At 35.3% G+C, this 18620-nt stretch overlaps 2 protein-coding genes across 7 annotated transcripts; both read left to right on the plus strand.

Moving 5' to 3' along the window:
* Positions 1 to 562: 562 nt before the first annotated feature.
* LOC123887369 (leucine-rich repeat receptor-like protein kinase TDR) lies at positions 563 to 10514 on the plus strand. 3 transcript variants are annotated; one of them, XM_045936690.1, is made up of 5 exons: positions 563 to 842; positions 4891 to 5017; positions 5173 to 5309; positions 6786 to 9199; positions 9818 to 10514. In XM_045936690.1, exons 4-5 carry the CDS (start codon positions 6892 to 6894, stop codon positions 10114 to 10116), a joined length of 2607 nt encoding a protein of 868 aa, XP_045792646.1. In that variant the 5' UTR covers positions 563 to 842; positions 4891 to 5017; positions 5173 to 5309; positions 6786 to 6891; the 3' UTR covers positions 10117 to 10514. The 3 variants fall into 3 exon arrangements, with proteins under 3 accessions (XP_045792646.1, XP_045792645.1, XP_045792644.1); XM_045936689.1 differs by lacking the exons at positions 563 to 842; positions 4891 to 5017; positions 5173 to 5309 and having other exon boundaries at positions 5358 to 9199; positions 9818 to 10133; positions 10316 to 10514; XM_045936688.1 differs by lacking the exons at positions 563 to 842; positions 4891 to 5017; positions 5173 to 5309 and having other exon boundaries at positions 5359 to 9199.
* Positions 10515 to 12738: 2224 nt separating this feature from the next.
* On the plus strand, positions 12739 to 18090 carry LOC123887370 (LEAF RUST 10 DISEASE-RESISTANCE LOCUS RECEPTOR-LIKE PROTEIN KINASE-like 2.1). Of its 4 annotated transcripts, XM_045936694.1 has the most exons (9): positions 12739 to 13314; positions 13404 to 13954; positions 14661 to 14895; positions 15049 to 15190; positions 15280 to 16251; positions 16406 to 16456; positions 16595 to 17477; positions 17602 to 17652; positions 17773 to 18090. In XM_045936694.1, the coding sequence occupies exons 5-7, from the start codon at positions 15396 to 15398 to the stop codon at positions 17125 to 17127; spliced, it is 1440 nt and encodes a 479-aa protein (XP_045792650.1). In that variant the 5' UTR covers positions 12739 to 13314; positions 13404 to 13954; positions 14661 to 14895; positions 15049 to 15190; positions 15280 to 15395; the 3' UTR covers positions 17128 to 17477; positions 17602 to 17652; positions 17773 to 18090. The 4 variants fall into 4 exon arrangements, with proteins under 4 accessions (XP_045792650.1, XP_045792649.1, XP_045792647.1 ...); XM_045936693.1 differs by having other exon boundaries at positions 14661 to 15190; XM_045936691.1 differs by lacking the exon at positions 15049 to 15190.
* The last annotated feature ends 530 nt before the right edge of the window (positions 18091 to 18620 follow it).

Consider the following 18620-nt stretch of genomic DNA (forward strand, 5'->3'; position numbering starts at 1 on the left):
TAAACATAACATGAACACATCTTGAATATAAAAGGGTGCTAATCTCGACATTAACATAACATAAATTTATTATTAAAGAGCAAAAATAAAATCAAAATTTTTGGGAGTATGAAAATATTCGATTTTTAGTCTTATGGACTAAAATTAAAACTTGCTATATTTGTTTTGACTAAAATAATAACTTTGACAAATTTAATATGGGGATACATTTTATCTTTGCAAAATGTCTTTGCAAAAGGATAAATCAGCAGGCCTTTAATAAAGAAGGTATATCATAGGAGGAAAGGATTCTAAATGGGCATTATGGTAAATTCAATTCAGGATAGCAAAAATGTATAAATAGGAAGTGTAACAATAGTTGAATAGTTATTCATTTTGCAATCAGAACATTGATTCTTGAAGCTCAATAATAATCTCTTTGTATCGGTTGGTCTTATCAAAATCATTAGTTTGTTCTTTAAAATTATAAGTTAGACATTTTCCCTTATATAGTTACTATTGATTTAGTTTTTTATTTTTTTTTTACTACAGAAGTTTAGCTCTTAGTTATCTTTCCATTTTAATTTGTCTCCGGGTCATGGATGCACATGGTGAAAAATCTCTATATCTATTTCCTGCTAAATTTCATAAAAGCATGTGGATAAAATGAGATTTGTCCAATCTAAGAAGCAATTCAATACTGATTGTCCTGATTTAAAAGCAACTCTAAGTATTATTTATTCGATTTTTGGAAAACAAAAAACTAATTGTTTTACTTATCGAATTATGCCTTTGTCTAGGTGGTGAACTAATGAATTTGTGTTATCATTGATGATTTTACTGAGCTCTTGACTTATTATTTGGTACATTTTTTTTTCTCAAAGCTACTTATAATTTGGTATAGAGGGAGTATGATAGGATCAATATTGTATTGCTAACACAAATCACAAAACAGCAGACAAATAGGGAAAACTGGTATATTTATTTTTAGTAATATAAATAGCTGAAGTTCATATGGGATTCAGCCAACTATTACAGAGATGAAAGAAAAGGAAAAAAACTATAAAGACTGTAAAAGGTAGGTAAGGCAATTCGAGAAGCCTTGGATCTCCCAGAGCAGTAACAATACTGACAAAATATTTGAATGAATATTCCCCATCGTAAACTCCATAATTATAGCATCTAAATTCTATTTTCTCTCTCTGCCACCTGGCATAGTCATCCAAAAACCACTGAGTTTGTTGCTATCATTTAGGAGTGATTCCCTCCTCCTTTCTTATTGTGCTTACGTGTATAAACTATGTCATACTTATCAATACCCCCTCCTTCAAAACTCTCCTTGACCTCAAGGAGAAATCCGGGAAACTCTTTCCTCATTTTCTCAACTGATTCCCATGAATTCTCAAATTCTGGTAGCCCTTGCCATTTCACTAATACTTCCACTTCACCCTGCTCATTCCTCCTAGTATCCATTGCTTCTTCTGGCCCTGGCTCTAACTGCCACTGCTCATTCATACAAGCAGGTAGAGGTTGAGATTCTACATTAGGAGAGATAGCTTTCTTTAATAAAGAAGCATGAAAAACTGGATGTACCCTACTGTCATCAGGTAACTTCAGTTTATAAGCCACAACACCTATCTTCTGCTCTATCTCATAAGGCCCATAATATCTTGGGCTTAGTTTCTGATTAAATCTATTAGCCAACTTCCTTAACTTGTAAGGTTGGATCTTCAAATACACCATATTTCCTACTTGATACTCCACCTCTCTTCTATGTTTGTTGCCTTGTGCCCTCATCTGGTCTTGTGCCTTCAATAACTGTTCTTGCATTTCTCTCAACATAACATTCCTTTCTGCTGTAAGCTTGTTAACTTCCTCCACTGAAGAAAGACTCACATCATCTCTTATTAACACTGGTGGTACTCTCCCATACAAAGCCTCAAAGGGAGTGGATTTCAGAGATGCATGATAATTCGTATTATACCAATATTCTGCCCACGCTAACCATCTAGGCCACTGCTTGGGTTGTCTACCAGTCAAGCATCTTAAATATGTTTCTAGACATCTATTCACTACCTCTGTTTGCCCATCTGACTGAGGGTGATAAGCACTGCTATACTTCAATCTTGTACCTGCCTGTTTGAAAACTTCTGCCCAAAATGAACTGAGGGAAACCTTGTCTCTGTATGAGACAATAGAGCTGGGGAATCCATGAAGTCTCACTATTTCTTTGATAAATAGCTCTGCAATATCCTTAGCTGTGTAAGGATGCTTCACTGGCAAAAAATGAGCATATTTGGTTAGCCTATCTACCACTACCATTATGGTGTCAACCCCTTGTACCTTAGGTAGCCCACCTATGAAGTCCATAGATATGTCAGTCCAAACCTGTTTAGGTACCGGTAAAGGTTGAATCAAACCCCCAGGACTCAGAGTTTGATACTTATTTCTCTGGCACACCTCACAAGCATCCACATATTCCTTAATATTCTTTCTCATACCCTCCCAATACACCACACTAGCAAATTTTTTGTAAGTCCTGAGATAGCCAGTGCAAAATCTCCACCCTTCATCTTTCTTTTTCACTAGCAAAACTGGACTGGAGAATGGGCTGGTACTGTGCCTTATGATACCAGCGTGCATCATTTCTTTGACAATCTTCTCTATCTCATTCTTTTGATAATACGGGTACCTATATGGCCTCAGATTAGGAATGTTGGCATCTGGCTTGAGCAGTATAGCATGATCATGCTCTCTAATTGGTGGTAATCCAGAGGGCATGTTAAAAACTGTAGCAAATTCATTAATCACCTTCCCCCATTCAGACATATCTCCACCTTCTACTGCTTCTGTTGCATCACCACTGACCGTGTGTATATAAAATCCCATCCCCTCATCAGACAAAGCTTTAATCATTGTCTTCCAAGTTGCTTGACTGTTGCACATAGTTGGATCTCCTTGGATGGTGTATTTTTTTCCGTCTAATTCACACTTCAGACAAAGATTGCTAAAATTAGCTTCTATGTTGCCCAAGCTTGCTAACCAGTCCATACCAAGCACCATTTCTGAACCACTCAGTTCCATAATGAAAAAATGTTGTTTAAATTCAACCCCTTGAATGTTGAATTGTAAACCTTCACACACACCATTGTTTCTCACCTTCTCCCCGTTCCCCACTTCGATGACATAGGTGGGTGTATCAACTACTGGCAATTTCAATTCTTTCACTAATCCAAATGTTATGAAATTACTAGTGGCACCTGAATCAATCAAGGTCCTCACTTGTCTTTCCCCTACTCTCACCCACACCTTGAAGGACTTGTTGGAAGTGAACCCTTCTCTGCTGTGTAATGACAACTGTAGGTTTTTTAACTCCCTTACTGGCTCTTCCTCTCCACTCTCCTCCTCTGCTATCAACTCCTTCTCTTCCTCACTACTCCAATCACATAGCCTCAAACTCATATGTTTGAACTTGCAAGTGTGATCTCTGCCCCATTTATCTCCACACTTGAAACACAGTCCTTTCTTATGCCTATCTTCCAACTCTGTCGAACTCAACCATTTGCCTTTGAATTTATCTCCACCTACAGCCCCCCTCTTATCACTATCTCTCTTGGCTCCTCCAAAATCACCAGGGTCTCTAAACTTTACTGCACCGCCTCTATCCTTCCATTCCCCCTTCTCCTTTCCTCCAGCTCCTCGTTTCATCAAAGAATCATTCTTTTCCTCCAACAACAAGGCACGATCCATAATTTCTGCTAAGTCTCGACAATCATAGAGCTTCAACTCAGCTTGAATTTCTTCTTTTAACCCATTTAAAAATATGCTATCCAACATCACTCTCTCTTCTCTTCTTACTGGAGCTACCAACGTTTCAAATTGCTCTCTAAACTCCATAACTGTCCCCTTTTGTTTCAGATTCAACAATGGACCAAGTGAGTTTTGAAGAATTCCTGGTTGGAATCTTCTAATCAGCGAGAGTTTAAACTCATCCCAAGTCCTTGATGCAGTTTGTTCTTCCCACCACACAAACCAATTTAAGGCCTTATCCTCTAAGGCGATCACAGCTGCATCTAACTTATCACGAACGCGTACTTCATTCAAACGAAAATACCGTTCAATACGAACCAACCACCCATAAGCATCATCCCCTTTGAATATCGGGATCTCTAGCTTACGTCGGTGTCCCTGGTACCTGGGAAAACGAGGACGCGATTCTCCCGATACCATGCTACCGTCACTTCTATTGCCCTCCTCTGTAGGCGACGGTCTCCGACGTGTCCTTCCTTGCCTTTGTCGAGGTCGACTTCGCTCACGTAGTAACAATCGAATCTCATCCAAAGTATTTTCGACGTTACCCATCCTCTGTTCTAACGCATCAGCTCTCGCAACTTCCATTATTGATGATAAAGATCAACAACAACCAAAGCTCTGATACCAAATTGATAGGATCAATATTGTATTGCTAACACAAATCACAAAACAGCAGACAAATAGGGAAAACTGGTATATTTATTTTTAGTAATATAAATAGCTGAAGTTCATATGGGATTCAGCCAACTATTACAGAGATGAAAGAAAAGGAAAAAAACTATAAAGACTGTAAAAGGTAGGTAAGGCAATTCGAGAAGCCTTGGATCTCCCAGAGCAGTAACAATACTGACAAAATATCTGAATGAATATTCTCCATCGTAAACTCCATAATTATAGCATCTAAATTCTATTTTCTCTCTCTGCCACCTGACATAGTCATCCAAAAGCCACTGAGTTTGTTGCTATCATTTAGGAGTGATTCCCTCCTCCTTTCTTATTGTGCTTACGTGTATAAACTATGTCATACTTATCAGAGTATTAATTAAGAATTTGAAAATAATTTTTTTTCTCAACCCGAGCTTTTTCCTCAATCTGCAGGGAGCTTCGTTGTAGTTGATGAAAGTGGAAAGAAAAAATCCATTGAATCAGGAAGCAAAGTTTCATGTCTTGTTACTCATGTTCTTTTCCATGAACAAGTCCCAACATTACAGAAGTTTGCAGAATGGTGCGTTCTTGTTACCAACTTTGATTTGTAGATTTATAATTACATTACTTATTGAATCATATTCTCTATACCAAACTTGAATATTATATTTTGGCATCTAATAGTATCCATAGCGATATCAAATACTCACATTTTCAATCATGGTTTTTGTGCAGGCCTGAAATTTTTACGCAATTTAAATAAAAGAACAGCCTCTCAACATGAGAATGAAATAAACACAAGTGATGATGATGATGATGGACTACCTCCATTGGAAGCAAATACTAATAGGATGAGACCTATTGAGTTGCAGGTAAATGAAGATTTAGAATCCAATTCAAGTGTTTTTTCTCCATGTAACGTTAACGAATTTGAGTTTTAGTCCCTAAAAAAAAAAATTCTTTTAATTTGCCCTTGTAATTTCATATTACTTTTGTTTTAATACTCAATGTGGCAATGTCACACAAAAATGCTGACATGGTCATAATCTGCTCACCGGACCACTGCCACATGTTTAGGGGGCGCTGACTTGACAAATTATAGGGATAAAAACCAAAATCCACTCAAATTACATGGTCGAAAAACAAAATAACCCCTAAAAAGACAATTTTTTTTTATAAAAAAGAAACTTATAGTATTATTCTGGAAAAATCTTACAATCTCTTCTTCACCATATGATTTTAATAAAAACTTACACTGACATAAGAAAAACATTAAATTGATTTGCTAATTTTAGTTTAACTGTAGAGCCAAAGTGCATAAAATGATGGTGTCCTTCATTCTAATTAAGATACACATATACCGAGTCAAGCAAAAATCTACATGATATGAAACATGATCTCAATTCACACATAAACAATGAGAATATGGACGAATTTGATCCCATGTCCCACATGGCACATAAAAAAATAAAAGTAATCAGTCAATAAAAAAAAAAAAAAGGTAGTTTTAATTAGCCATGACGTCTTTCTACTTAAAGGGATTCTCCCCAAATGAAAAAGTTGGAAAAAGATAATTTCAGATTTGAAACTTTATTTCGTAATGGCGAACACCATTCAAATAAATAAACTCATAGGGTCCCCTCTTGCCCCCAAAGCAACCCATATACTAATGTTCTTGGACCAACTAATCAATCACAAATAGTCATTATCTCTTTTTTTCATACCAAATATTACTTTAGTTGAATTGAATCTTCACAAATAGTCATTTTCCTTTTTGTTTCACGTGCACAGTACCCTTTCCTTTTCTCTATTCCCCATGCAATCCTCATACCACAAAGCAAATAATAAAAGATTTTCTTTTGCTGCCTATCTACTTCTCGCGCGCCCTATGCGTTTTTATTTTTACCCTTCCGTTATTTAAATAGCGGATGTTGTAAAAATGAGAAATTTTTGAGAAATTTTGTAAATGCCGTCTGCTATTTAAGTAGCAGACGTTATAAAAAAAAATAAAAAAATTGGTAGGGTGTCTTTTGGGGTATCTGCTACCTAAGTAGCGGACAGAGATATTTTGGTAAATTCGTAGGAGGCGCGATAAAATTGGTAGCATGGCAAAAGAAATTCTATCAGTAATACTTAAAACTTTATTTTACACTGACAGCATTGCCTTTGTCTAGTGTAGTTACAATTGTCCCTCTTCCTTGTTCTCTCCAAGTTCCAATGGAGATTTTCAAATTCTTCTACTTCATTAATCTTCTCTCTGCTTTCATCTTAACACCGTCTTTAGCAATTGATCCTTATTCACAAGCACTCTTAAGTCTAAAATCTGAGCTTATAGATTATGATAATAGCTTGCATGACTGGGTGGTGGCATCATCAAGTGGAAGTTCCTATGCATGTTCTTGGTCTGGCATCAAGTGTAACAAGGACTCAATTGTAACTTCAATAGACCTTTCCATGAAGAAACTAGGAGGTATACTATCAGGTAACCAATTAAGTGTCTTCACAAATGTTACTGATTTCAACATAAGTTATAATTTCTTCTCTGGGAATCTTCCACCAGAAATTTTCAACCTCACAAGCTTAAAAAGCTTGGATATAAGCAGAAACAATTTCTCAGGTCAATTCCCAAAAGGAATTCCTAAACTCAAAAATTTGGTTGTACTTGATGCCTTTAGCAACAGCTTTTCAGGTCAATTACCTGCTGAATTTTCAGAATTGGAGTATCTTAAGATTCTCAACCTAGCTGGTAGTTACTTCAGAGGAACAATTCCATCTGAATATGGTTCTTTCAGAAGCCTTGAGTTTCTTCATTTAGCTGGAAATTCTCTATCTGGAAGTATACCTCCAGAACTTGGTAACCTCAAAACAGTGACACATATGGAGATTGGCTACAACTTTTATCAGGGTTTCATTCCACCTCAACTAGGTAATTTGAGCCAGCTTCGTTATCTCGACATAGCTGGTGCAAATCTATCTGGACCAATTCCAAAGGAATTTTCCAACCTCACAAGTTTGCAATCACTTTTTCTATTCAGAAACCAACTCACAGGATCAATACCAAGTGACTTCAGCAATATTAAACCTCTCACAAATTTAGATCTCTCTGATAATTTCCTTTCAGGGTCAATTCCTGAAAGCTTTTCAGAGCTGAAAAGCTTAAGACTACTTAGTCTCATGTATAATGACATGAGTGGAACTGTCCCTGATGGGATTGCAGAACTAAGATCCTTGGAAACTTTACTCATTTGGAACAATCACTTCTCTGGATTACTCCCCAAGAGTTTAGGTAAAAACTCCAAACTCAAGTGGGTGGATGTCTCCACAAACAAATTCAATGGCAGCATACCAGAAGACATTTGTCTAGGTGGAGTACTGGTGAAGCTAATCATGTTTTCAAACAAATTCACAGGTAGTCTTTTCTCGATCTCGAATTGTTCTTCCCTTGTTCGACTTCGCCTGGAAGATAATTCATTCTCAGATGAAGTCCCTTTAAAATTCAGCTATCTTCCTGATATCACATATGTTGATTTGTCATTGAACAAATTTGTTGGTGGGATTCCCTTGGATATTTCTCAAGCTACTCAATTGGAGTATTTTAATGTCTCTTATAATAAGCAATTAGGAGGCATCATCCCTACATTAATATGGTCTTTGCCAAAACTTCAAAATTTCTCAGCATCTTCTTGTGGTATTTTAGGCATTCTTCCTTCATTTGACTCCTGCAAATCAATTTCAACAATTGATCTTGGTAGAAACAACTTATCTGGAACAATCCCAAAAAGTGTTTCGAAATGTCAAGCTCTTGTGACAATCGAATTGCCTGACAATAATATGACGGGTCAAATACCTGACGAGCTTGCAAGTATCCCTATTCTTGAAATTGTAGATTTATCTAATAACAAGTTCAATGGCCCCATACCTGAAAAGTTTGGTAGTTCATCAAGTTTACATCTTCTCAATGTGTCTTTCAACAATATCTCAGGTTCAATACCAAATGCAAAGACATTTAAATTGATGAATAACAGTGCATTTGTTGGAAACTCGGAGCTATGCGGAGCTCCTCTAAGACCATGTTTTGAGAGAGTAGGAATATTCAGTAGCAAAGGAACTCAGAAGCTTACGCATATTTTGTTACTCTCTGTAGGGTTGCTAATAATCCTTCTGGTATTGGCTTTTGGAATACTTCATTTCAGAAAGGGATTTAAAAGTCAATGGAAAATGGTTTCATTTGTTGGACTTCCTCAATTCACAGCGAACGATGTCTTGATAAGCTTCAATGTTGTTGCAACCGAACATACGCATATTCCATCACCATCAACCGTAGTTACGAAAGCAGTTCTTCCAACAGGTATAACAGTATTAGTCAAGAAGATTGAATGGGAAAATAGGAGCATTAATGGTGTGTCGGAATTTATAATGAGACTAGGAAATGCAAGGCACAAGAATTTAATCAGATTATTGGGCTTTTGCCATAACCAGCAACTAGTTTACCTTTTGTATGATTACTTACCGAATGGAAACTTGGCTGAGAAAATTGGAATGAAATGGGATTGGGCAGCTAAATTCAAAACAGTGGTTGGAATTGCAAGGGGACTGTGCTTTCTTCATCATGAATGTTACCCGGCTATACCACATGGAGACTTGAAATCTAGCAACATTGTATTCGATGAAAATATGGAACCCCATTTAGCTGAATTTGGGTTTAAACAAGTCTTACAGTTGAGCAATGGCGCATCTCCAACTAAAACTATGCAGGAAACAGGTATGACTAAAGTTTGTGCAGCGTACGTAAGAATGAATTAAGAGATATTTCTACATCAATTATTTTATTCCCATTCTTAACTATGTAAAAATCAGTAAGATTATGAAGTGCATAAAAGGTACATGGCTTTATGCAACAACTAATAAATCCTAGCAGCCCATATTCACATACCTCAGGATGCATTTGAAACACAGTTTAATTATGTCTTTGTTAAATAAGTACTTAATTATTATATAAGCTACTTCTATAATCAAGAGGTATTGTAGTGAAATTGTTTTGTTTTGTAAGCTATTTTAAAAATTGATTGTGAACAGCTAATTCAAATAAGTTGGACATGTCATAAGTCATAAGATAAACCTAACTAACCTGTTCTAAAATCCACCCTTGATACTTACAAAGAACACTATATCACCATGAAACAGACACTTCTCACATTAGGAGTGTCCCGTGTCGGACACCGACACGACACTGACACTTATAATTACATTGAATTATGTATTTTTTTTAAATTATTATCGGTGTCGACGTGTCAATGTATGTGTCGTGTCCAGTATCCACGTCTGTGTCCATGCTTCATAGCCATATCAACACTGACTTTAGGTTTATTTTTAATGGCAGAATACAATGAAGTAATGACAGAGGAACTCAGCAATGATGTCTACAATTTTGGGAAGATGATTCTAGAAATTTTAACTGGCGGAAAGTTGACAAATGCAGCAGCCAACATTCACAGCAATTCACAGGAGGTTCTTCTAAGAGAAGTTTACAATGGTAATGAAGCGACCTCTGTCGGTTCAATGCAAGAGATTAAACTGGTTATTGAGGTTGCTATGCTTTGCACTAAAAGCAGATCATCCGATCGTCCATTCATGGAAGATGTTTATAATTTGCTTACTAACAAGTTTGCAAATGTGTAATTACATGAGTTTGTAGCTTGTTGTTGGGTTTCAACTATGGGTGGTTAAGTCCTACATCGACTATGTGTGGGAAGAATGTTGAATTTATAAGAGAGGCGACTCATTAAACTAACAGGGTTGGGATGTGGCGTCTCCCTCTCTTGTGGTCCTAGAGCATTGGCCTATTGTTTCTCCCGAGCTCCCCCGGACTCCCCAACACTTGTATAGTACATATTTCCATTGTTTTAGTGTGCCATATAATCATGTGTAATTACATGAGTTTGTAGCTTGTCCTATTTTTGTGTGCTGATTGGCTTGAGCAATTACATCATTACATCTTTGAACTCAACCAAAAAGAATTGAGTTTTCATTAACTTGTCAAACTACAGAACACAATCAGAGCTGAAAATTTTGTTTCATTAATTTCTTTTTGAATATTTTTTTTCTGGGTAAATCAATGGTGAGAAACTGAGAACTACTAATAAGATTTCAGTTTCAATTTCATTGTTAATTGAAAAGGGATTCAATTTGAATTTAAATGTGTAGAATAATTTTTTAATTGTTTTAATATTGTTTTTCAGAATTAGGTAAAAACAAATATAGCAAAACTAGAGAAGAAATTTTTGAATTGTTTTAATATTGTTTTTAGAATCAGGTAATAAGATTTCAGTTTCCCGGCCTCTGTTCATCTTGTAATCATGATTCTCTTAAAATTTGAGTATTGAGCCTAACTCATCCTTACAAAACCGGTTTGTAAGGTGAGGATTGCCTCTAGTTTATAAACACTTAGTCAGGCCATCTCTCAACCGATGTGGGACTTCTTAACACACCCCCTCGCGTCCAGCGCTATTGGGCTTGGTACGCGGATATAAATGGTAGGTGACCCGATATCGGGTGGCCCAACGGATCTTTGAGAGGCTCTGATACCATCTTAAAATTTGAGTATTGAGCCTAACTCATCCTTACAAAACCGGTTTGTAAGGTGAGGATTGCCTCTAGTTTATAAACACTTAGTCAGGCCATCTCTCAACCGATGTGGGACTTCTTAACAGATTCATGTGAGAAATGAAACAAATTTAATTTATTTTTTCAGAAAATCTTCATTTAAAATCCTTTTTTAGGAATGTATAGTTTATAAAATCGGAATTCCTTTTATTAACTTCAATTTGCAATTCTTAAGACTATGTGATAAATGGAAATTAAAAGAAAATAATTTCTTTCACATAAAGGTGATTTCCCCAAGTCTTCTTTCACATTGGTTAAACCCTAAAAATAAAATAAAAATTAACAACTCAAAAAATTTTAATAATTTTTTTTTATATGAAAATGTACACATAACATTTCATTAATTAAAATCTGTTCAATACAATGCTCAACAATCACACTAAACCATGTGTCAAATTTTGAGGAATGGAAACTATCGGCCACTCTTTTCGAATCCAACTCAAATTTCACTAGACCTAAATTAAGTTCATGAACCCAGTTAAACACCACAAAAAGTTCAAATGCTTCATCAACATACACTTCACTCTTTGAAGAAAACCACAATTTTTTTAACTAGAATAAAAGCACCTTCATCATCTCTAATACATATTTTAAAATCTTTCTTTAGTTATAAAGGTGATTGTCCATGTCTTCTTTTACATTGATTCAAACTGTTGTACTTAACAAAAATTAGATTTTATGTATTTTCACAAAATCTTGTTTAATTTTTATGGCCTTATAATAAAAAATGTCTTAGACCTTTAAATATCTTTATTTCATGCTATAGCAAATACAGAAAACATAGATAATAGGACATCATTAGGTTGATAATTAAACAACATGAAAGAAGATATATCGAATTTCAAGTTATAAGTTCTTTAGTTCACGCCAAGAAAATGGTCTCGAAATAAAGATAAAGGCCTCTAAAACAGAAAAAATAGTGTCTTTCACGATACAAAACAATGCGAGACTTTTTATTTTTTTAAATAATGAAAAATATGGGACTTTTTTATATTATTCACTTTTGTTTAATACGTTTACTCTTTTTCTGAATATACAAAGAAATCTCATTTTAAGATTCACTTTAGACCTCTTTTAATATTAAGTCTGCCGTTATAGATATATATACCTCTTTAATATTTTTTTTTGTTTTCACCACCAGTTTAATCTGGTTCGGGAGTCAGTTCTGACATCAAGTGGTTCTAGCCCCCTCCCATCGCAGTTGCGGGGGATCGAACCGCGGTCCTCCCTACCAAGTTCAGCGTCAATCATCACTGAACTAACTAACGATTGATTATTTAATATTAAAACCAATTGAAAGAAGATATGAAATAATTCAAATTTTGATAAAATATTCTAATTTATTTATTGTTTTGCTTCTTTTGGACAATACCTCAAATTTTAGTAGGGGTAACTTTTGCCATTGTAATATTTCCTTACTCTAAAAATTTCTTCAACTAATTCTTCAACCTTACTAGTTACAGTAATAGCTATACTCAACCCCCTTCACATTAATTTTGCATTTCAACTACTCTTCACCTACTCTACTTACAAGTTACAACCTCCCTTCACATTCAACAAATGTGTCTCTCATCCTCTCCTTCACTCTCTCTTCAGATATTTTATTTTTTGTCTTCTATCTATATTACTATATTTTTTATGTATCTCAATAATCCTTTTGAAATTGTTTACGGTTCATGGTTTTGGCCACCCAACTTCAAACTAATTGACTAGACAAAGTTGAAAGAAGTTTGCTTCCTCTTTTGACCAATGTTTTATAACTTATTCTCGGGATAATAGTGACCCTGCCACTTTTCATGAGTGTGTGACCTATGTCTCAAACATTCCTTTTAAAATATGTTTACTGTCCATGGATTTGACCCCAAAACTTTAAACAATTGGCCGGACGAAAGTTGAAAGAAGTTTTGGGGCCATAGTCCATGGATTGTAAATATATTTTTGGCTACATTTTATGTAGATGGGTTGTTCTTTGTCCCTTGCATCGTTTACATTAGAGAAAACTTTATTGGAAAAAGGCTTAATTAACAAGATATGAAATTTCTTTGTAAGTAATTTGTTACATAATGCTATGATTGCTGCATTTCTACAAAATAACAGTCACTATTAGTGATAATCATAGAAGTGTAAAGTTTATATACTCGACGGTGACGGTAGGCTGAAAGCTTGGTTCTCTTTGAAGGGTTATGTTGAAAGCTTGGTTTCAACTTCTTGAAAGTAAGTTCACTTTCCTTTTGTGTTTTTGTTCTTTTTATGTGTTTTGCTGCTTCACTTTCTTGTCTAACATGAATCCTTTTGAATTTTAGATCCACAAATTCAACTTTGATCAAGCCACACATTGTTGATGGTACATATCATGAAAAGGGGCTTATTTGAGCTACATTCTCTTCAGTCGTAGTATTTGTTCTAATGGTTGTTCAGGTCCTTGGTCCTTTGATTTAAAATGGCAAGGAGGTTATGTTTTGGTTATTAGCTGGTATGTCTATTGATTATCATCCTCCGGTGTGCTTCTTGGAGTTTTCGTTGCTGATGCTTCGTGTCTGAGAGCCTGCGATTTTGGGTTCTTGTTTTAGTTTGTGCAGCAGCTTTATCTACTTACCTTGTGAATTTATATCTTGGACTTCCGTTGTATCAATAACTCATTAACACCTTTCATGGAAATCATCACTATTTTTAAATCATGGTTTTGTGTAGTATCCATAAGGATACCAAATACTCACATTTCCAATCATGGTTTTTGTGTAGGCCTGAAATTTGTACACATTATTTAAATATAAAGAACACAAGTGATGATGATGATGGACTAGCTCCATTGGAAGCCAATACTAATTATAGGATGAGATCTGTTGAGTTGCAGGTAGATAAAGATTAGAATCCAATTCAGATACAGATGAATATCTCTGTGTGCTAATTATCTTTAGTATTTACATCATAATTACATGTTTGAACTCTACTAAAAACAGGATGAATTGAGTTTGCATTAACTTGTCAAACTTTTTTTTTATCAATTTAAGTGATACTAATAACTAGTATTTTACATTTGTCCCTGATGGAATTTGAACTTAGCACCTTGAGATTATAAGGCTAAACTCTTACCACTGAGCTAGTACGTCGGGTGTAATTTGTCAAACTATAGAACACAAACACAGTAGAAATCATTTGTTTGATTTATTTCATCTTTGAATTATTTTTGTTGGTAAATAAACGATGAGGACTACTAACAATAAATGTTTAATTTTAATAGGAAAAATTTAAAGTTGTTAATAACCACTACCAAATATCTATTTAGAAAAGACAAATAAGTTTTGTCTAGCATAATATTGTTAGACAAATGTGTGCCAACAACTGCATTATAGGCATGGATCCCACTTACTATTATGTCGTACCGAGATTCCCTGTAGTCGCTAACTACGCATTCATAAAGCCAGTGAATGCGTACCTGACGATTCATAAATCAAACTCTGTAAATTAAAATTTGTTCGAGATATGCACCGTCCATTTTTTATCAGACGGTCACACAAACACTGATTGCATGAATACGTGCAAATAATGAGTGATTGCAGGAAGAGGAGGAGAAAGAATAGGGTCCACATGGATTCATGTCACCATCAAGATGCAGTTGAAAATTTCATGCATGTGGATAACAATAATCAAATGGTAGAGGTGAAAGAACAACGTACACTTGAAGTAAAAGAGCAAAGAGAAACTTGAGTTTTCAGGATCTGAAAGAGTCACAAAGTCTTGTTGATGGAAATGGTGATCCTGTCTTAGTTGCCATCAAAAGGCTTGATTAACAAGGTATGAAATTTCTTTGTAAGTAATTTGTTACATAATGTCATGATTGCTGTATTTCTACAAAATAACACTCCCTGCTAATGAAGAAAATTGAATTCTTATTTTGTAATTTTACATGTCATTCCATGAAACATACAACATACCAAACCGTCACAGAGAAATCATACCAAAAGATTGATTTATGATTTTGGAGATGACTAGACCATAACAGTATAATACACCGAGAACGTCCAATAACCGTTTTCCAACATAGTTTATGAGCAGTATAATCCAGTGGAGGATTTGGCTACTCTTGAAAGTGAGTAAATAGCGGTGTAGCCCGTCTATCTTTTGTTCATGTGTAATTATTTTATATATATGACAGCAGATGTTTTCTTTCTGCTGCAGATTCAAGGTCGGAGAAAACCTTTAAACCAACAAGAGGAATCAATTTGGATGAGTTCATCCATAGTGTACATAGTTAGTTTGTTCTAGTAACAGTAGTTTACTGGTAGAGAGAAACTATGAAAATCACTATGGATAAATATTCTTCTTCTCAAACGCGTCTACCTCTTCTTCTACCATCTTTTCCTTTCACTATCAACACATTTCTCTTCCTCTTCCTCTCACTCTTATTCTTAATCCAATTCCAAAAGCACGCCACTACTAATGCGGTAATGTACGCATCTTGTGCACCTTTTGACTGTGGAAATTTCAGCAATATTAGTTATCCATTTTGGAGTTTTAACATTCAACCAAGTTATTGTGGCCATCCAAACTTCAAGCTTGATTGCCAACATGGCAATTTAACTATTGACATAAAGTCGCAAAAGTTTCACATCCTTCAAATAAATCAAACATCTCAACTTTTGAGGATTGCAAGGGACGATTTATGGGGTTACGATTCCAATGTTGTGCATTCTTGTCCTAAGCAATATATTGATGTAAACTTAGATTTGAATTTCTTCAAGTACACTGCCAATAATGAAAACTATACTCTATTGTATGAATGTGGTCCTCTTTCACAGTCCTCTACTTTGAGTTCAGAAGTTTTCGAAGTAATTTCTTGCCTCATAGAGGGTAAACCTCGTGATGCATACCTAGTGTCAAGTGCCAAATTGGCTGATTTCATTGTTATGAAGTGTAAAAATAGTATCACAGTTTCTGGCTTGAAGAATTCCTTCACAAACGACTCGGATATTGTGGTGGATGTTTTAGATGAAGGATTCGAGGTTGGGTGGAGTGGTGTGGGAGAAGACGAATGTGATGGTTGCATTAAATCTGGTGGGAGATGTGGATACAATACATCAGAAAATGCAATTTTCTGTCTCTCGCCGGAGAAATCTGTGGCACCAATAGACGGAGTAACACCATCAACCGGTATTCTTTCTTCTCCCGATGTCTTATTAGATTTTTTGCCGAACAATATTTGCATCTTTGATTGTTTACGTCAGCTGTCAAATATTCAAGATAAAGTTAATATTTTTTAAGAGTAACCAATGCTCTAACAGATTTGTCTATGATGTTTTTACAGCTGTTGCAGGTAAGCAGTTGAGCAGACAAGGGAAAATAAAAATCATTATAGGTGATACATTTAATTTCCTATCTGTGTTGATTAGTTTGGACTATTTATTTTATAAGTGAACTATTAGTATTAACTATGCAAAGAAAAATATGTAAATTTTTGCTTAATCATAAATACATTGACTAAGCCTCCTAACAGGAAGTGCAGGTGCAGTATTTGTAGCATTATCCGTATGTATCACAATCTTTTGCTTCAAATACAAGTCAACAAAAAATAACCAAGAGATCGAAAAATTCTTAAAAACTCATGAACCCTTTCCTGTTAGAAGATACAAATTCTCACATATCAAGAAAATGACCAACAACTTCAAAGTTGAATTAGGACAAGGTGGTTATGGTGCTGTATACAAAGGAAAGATACTCGATGATCGCCCTGTGGCTGTAAGGATATTAAAGTCATCCAAAAGAAATGGTGAAGATTTTATGAATGAGGTTTCTAGCATTACTAAAACCTCTCATGTTAATGTTGTCACCCTTCTCAAACCTCATAATATTCTCTTGGATGAGAACTTTTGTCCAAAGATATCAGATTTTGGGATGGCAAGACTTTGCCCGAAGAAAGAGAGCATTATTTCGATGTCAGGTGCTAGAGGGACAATGGGATATGTAGCTCCTGAGCTGTGGAATAGAAATTTTGGACGAGTTTCACACAAGTCTGATGTTTATAGTTAAGGAATGATGTTGTTGGAAATGGTTGGAGGGAGGAAAAACCTTCGTGCTGATGCAAGTCACACAAGTGAGATATACTTTCCTTATTGGGTGTACTGTGTACAGTAGACTTGATCTAGGCGGTTATTTAAGACCGGGCGAAGTCATTGCCTCAGAAGAAGATGAGATCGCAAAGAGAATGACCGTTGTAGGTTTATGGTGCATTCAAACATTTCCAAATGATAGGCCTACAATGAGTAGAGTGATTGAAATGTTAGAATGCAACATGAATTCATTGGAAATACCACCAAAACCTGTTCTTTCGTCTCCTACTAGATCAGTACCAAAATCTCCAGCTTCATGAAATTTTTGGGGTAAGTTTTCCACACTGCATTATGCATACTACTCACTGATAAACCTGTTACTGCAATGCAGGTCAAATAAACGCCGTATTATGCATATATACTACTCACTGATAAATCTGTTGCTGCAATGCAGGTCAACGTAGGTGATATGGCTGAAACGAATGAAAATATATGTAGAAAGAAGGTTAGAAACTCATTGCTGAAGTTATTTTCCACGAACAAGTCCGAAAAATCAGATTTACTCATATTCTCTATATTTTTCTTCAATTAAACACTCACAATTTCAATCATGTTTTCTGTGTAGGCCTGAAATTTTCAAACATGATATAAATGAAAGAACCACCTTCCAACAAGAGAATGATATGGACACAATTGATGATGATGTATGTTGTATTACCTCCATTGGAAGCCGATAATAACAGGACGATATAGTTGGTTCCCCATAGTCCAACCGACACTATATATTTAAATAGTGTTCTTGCTGTTGTGTATAATCCGTAACCAGTTGATGATTTAGTGTTAGTTAGAATCCTTAACCGTGTGTGGTAAGATAGTTAAAGTAACAAATGTTAGTTACTTGGCATGCAAGATATTGCTATAAATACATATTGTAATCACTCTACTTCACCTCTAATGAAAATTGATTGCAACAAACACTCCATCTATTATCTTAGTTTTGTTAAGCATTGCTTCGTGTGCAAGAATTACTCATCCTGCGCATATGTTGCACCTACTGCGGTGATAGTAGTGTTGCACCTATCGTGCCTATCACCTGCATACTTGTGCCATGCTTATGCTGTGCCAACTCTTGCCCTATCTTTGTGTGATGATTCACTTGAGCAAAAAGAATTGAGTTTGTATTAACTTGTCAAACTATAGAACTCAAACAAAACAGAAATCATTTGTTTGATTAATTCCATCTTTGAAAATCATTTGAAAAGAAATAAAATTAATAAAAATACATGCATAATGTGATGAGATGGATAATCGAATGGTCACCTCGAACCAGCCTGACCAAATATCGAGTTATTATTTAGATGATATTTTCGTTAAAATTATTGTGTGGAATAGAGTTGAAACTAATCTGAAACTATTGAATTGAATGGATTTTCCGGTTGTGTTGGGTCATGTACACCCATAAATTTCACTAGT

The sequence above is a fragment of the Trifolium pratense genome, linkage group LG5, assembly GCF_020283565.1.
Source record: "Trifolium pratense cultivar HEN17-A07 linkage group LG5, ARS_RC_1.1, whole genome shotgun sequence".
Taxonomy (NCBI): domain Eukaryota; kingdom Viridiplantae; phylum Streptophyta; class Magnoliopsida; order Fabales; family Fabaceae; genus Trifolium; species Trifolium pratense.

Bases quoted from the DNA above. Each gene is read 5' to 3' on its own strand.
- LOC123887370 (XM_045936693.1), top strand. From the start codon at position 15,396: ATGAAAATCACTATGGATAAATATTCTTCTTCTCAAACGCGTCTACCT. The intron at 16,252-16,405 runs GTATTCTTTCTT...ATGTTTTTACAG, and splicing joins CGGAGTAACACCATCAACCG to CTGTTGCAGGTAAGCAGTTG. The intron at 16,457-16,594 runs GTGATACATTTA...GCCTCCTAACAG, and splicing joins GAAAATAAAAATCATTATAG to GAAGTGCAGGTGCAGTATTT.
- LOC123887369 (XM_045936689.1), top strand. From the start codon at position 6,655: ATGGAGATTTTCAAATTCTTCTACTTCATTAATCTTCTCTCTGCTTTC. The intron at 9,200-9,817 runs GTATGACTAAAG...TTTTAATGGCAG, and splicing joins TAAAACTATGCAGGAAACAG to AATACAATGAAGTAATGACA.